Source organism: Musca autumnalis, unplaced genomic scaffold, assembly GCF_047663935.1.
Source record: "Musca autumnalis isolate F117 unplaced genomic scaffold, ASM4766393v1 scaffold_4, whole genome shotgun sequence".
Lineage (NCBI taxonomy): Eukaryota > Metazoa > Arthropoda > Insecta > Diptera > Muscidae > Musca > Musca autumnalis.
The window spans coordinates 60,443,334-60,444,925 of record NW_027411977.1 but is presented as its reverse complement, the minus strand read 5'-3'; the positions used below and the strand labels follow the sequence as shown (position 1 = coordinate 60,444,925).

The following is a 1,592-nucleotide window of genomic DNA, read 5'->3' as shown; positions in this document are numbered from 1 at the left end:
AATATCATGGAATAGCCTATGGACAGATCAAAAAAAGTCCCAAAGTCTCTTCTGAAAACAAGTTATGAAACTGTTGTTCTTGGTATATTTAAACACCTATATCTCGGGAAGAATGGACTTTTCCCTGATAAAATGTTGTTTTATCCTTGCAAAAGGTAGCGTGAAAATCTGACTTAAGCTGTAACACTAGTAGTGATGTCCTTCAAGGTTTCCCCTCCCTTCTCTTATGGTGATTCCTTGCAATAATTTTAATTAAGAGGAAATCTAATTAATTAAGAAATCTTTATAAAATTGTAACACCTTTTTTAAATTTACACAATTTTCTTTTCATTTATTCTATTTTGGTAAAAACATAAAAAAATCATTTCATGGAAATGTTTTACAGATTAACATTTCTCTGGCAGATTTAAAAAATTAGAAATAATAATAAAAAAACATATTTTTTGCAAATGCTGTTTCATGTTTGTTATTGTTGTTATTCCTAAGTAGTCTCTTTCCATAAACTTAATATGGAAACAATAAAAAAATACACATGAATCCCAACAAGTGATTGGTTGTTGGATGGTTGGTAAACAGAGCTAACATTTTTAAAATGTTATTTAAACTAAATGAATATTTACACTTCTACTCTGTGCCCATTGGCCATCCATCCCTCCAACCACTAACACTATATCCAAAGTCTTAATTAATTCCCGTGTTCTTTGCATTAATCCACTAAGTTATTCCTAAGTGTTAAAATGTGTTTAAAGCAATCGTTTGTTGTTGTATGTGTTGTGGGTTTTAAATGATTGAGATGTGTTTTGTTGTTGTTGGTGGTATGGTATTATTGACATCTCTCCTCTGTATTAACTATTCCTTGGAAGCCATATGACCCATCAAATTCCCTGAAAACTTTTCAATTTTCTTTATATCGGGCATATTTTCAGCTTTATATTGAATGCACTGTAATTGGAAAAAGGAATGAATTTGTGTTAAGCCCACTCTTGGAATTGTGTTGCATGTTTTTACTTACCTTGACGTTGTCGGTCATTTTCAGCAATATGTGACCCTTAGTGTGAACATATTTCATTGTGTAGCGACAAGTGCCTGGATTTGCCATGTACATGTTTTCGGCAGCTATTTCAAAATCTTCCCAACTTTTAACAAACACCATGGCTACTGTGGAATATTTTCAAATACTACTTGGAATTCAATGGATTTGCGAAAGTGAAATTAAAATCAAAGAACTGGGAACTTTTTTTGTCGTGTTGTTCGTATTTGTCAAATATTTTTTGACACTTTGTTTTGGGTTCCATGTTCGCTATTGACGTGACACATAGTGTTGCCAACTTTATAAGATTAGTTGGGATGGATTGTAAAAGATGGCGCTGGAGGAAATTCTTCAATAGATGGGGTATGAGAGGATTTTAAGAAAATCATAGACAAATGAAACGGTCGTGTAAATTGGGCCGCTTGTAATTTTCTCTGTTTAATTTAAGAATTTTAGTTGCCTTTAATTATCTTAGTTAATTTTCTCGGGGGATCAATAGTATTTATTTTAACAAGAGGCACACCTAACAGTTTGCTACTTTTTGTAGTATCTTGGAACGTGA

The 1,592-nt window shown here is 32.3% G+C and overlaps 1 protein-coding gene across 1 annotated transcript; it reads right to left on the bottom strand.

The window, feature by feature from the left end:
- Positions 1-300: 300 nt before the first annotated feature.
- Positions 301-1,276, bottom strand: Srp9 (signal recognition particle 9). Its single transcript, XM_073980620.1, has 2 exons — positions 1,013-1,276; positions 301-942 (listed from the first exon to the last, which is right to left on the bottom strand). The coding sequence occupies exons 1-2, from the start codon at positions 1,151-1,153 to the stop codon at positions 850-852; spliced, it is 234 nt and encodes a 77-aa protein (XP_073836721.1). The 5' UTR covers positions 1,154-1,276; the 3' UTR covers positions 301-849.
- Positions 1,277-1,592: the final 316 nt, after the last annotated feature.

Bases quoted from the DNA above. Each gene is read 5' to 3' on its own strand.
- Srp9 (XM_073980620.1), bottom strand. From the start codon at position 1,153: ATGGTGTTTGTTAAAAGTTGGGAAGATTTTGAAATAGCTGCCGAAAAC. The intron at 943-1,012 runs GTAAGTAAAAAC...TTCCAATTACAG, and splicing joins AAATGACCGACAACGTCAAG to TGCATTCAATATAAAGCTGA.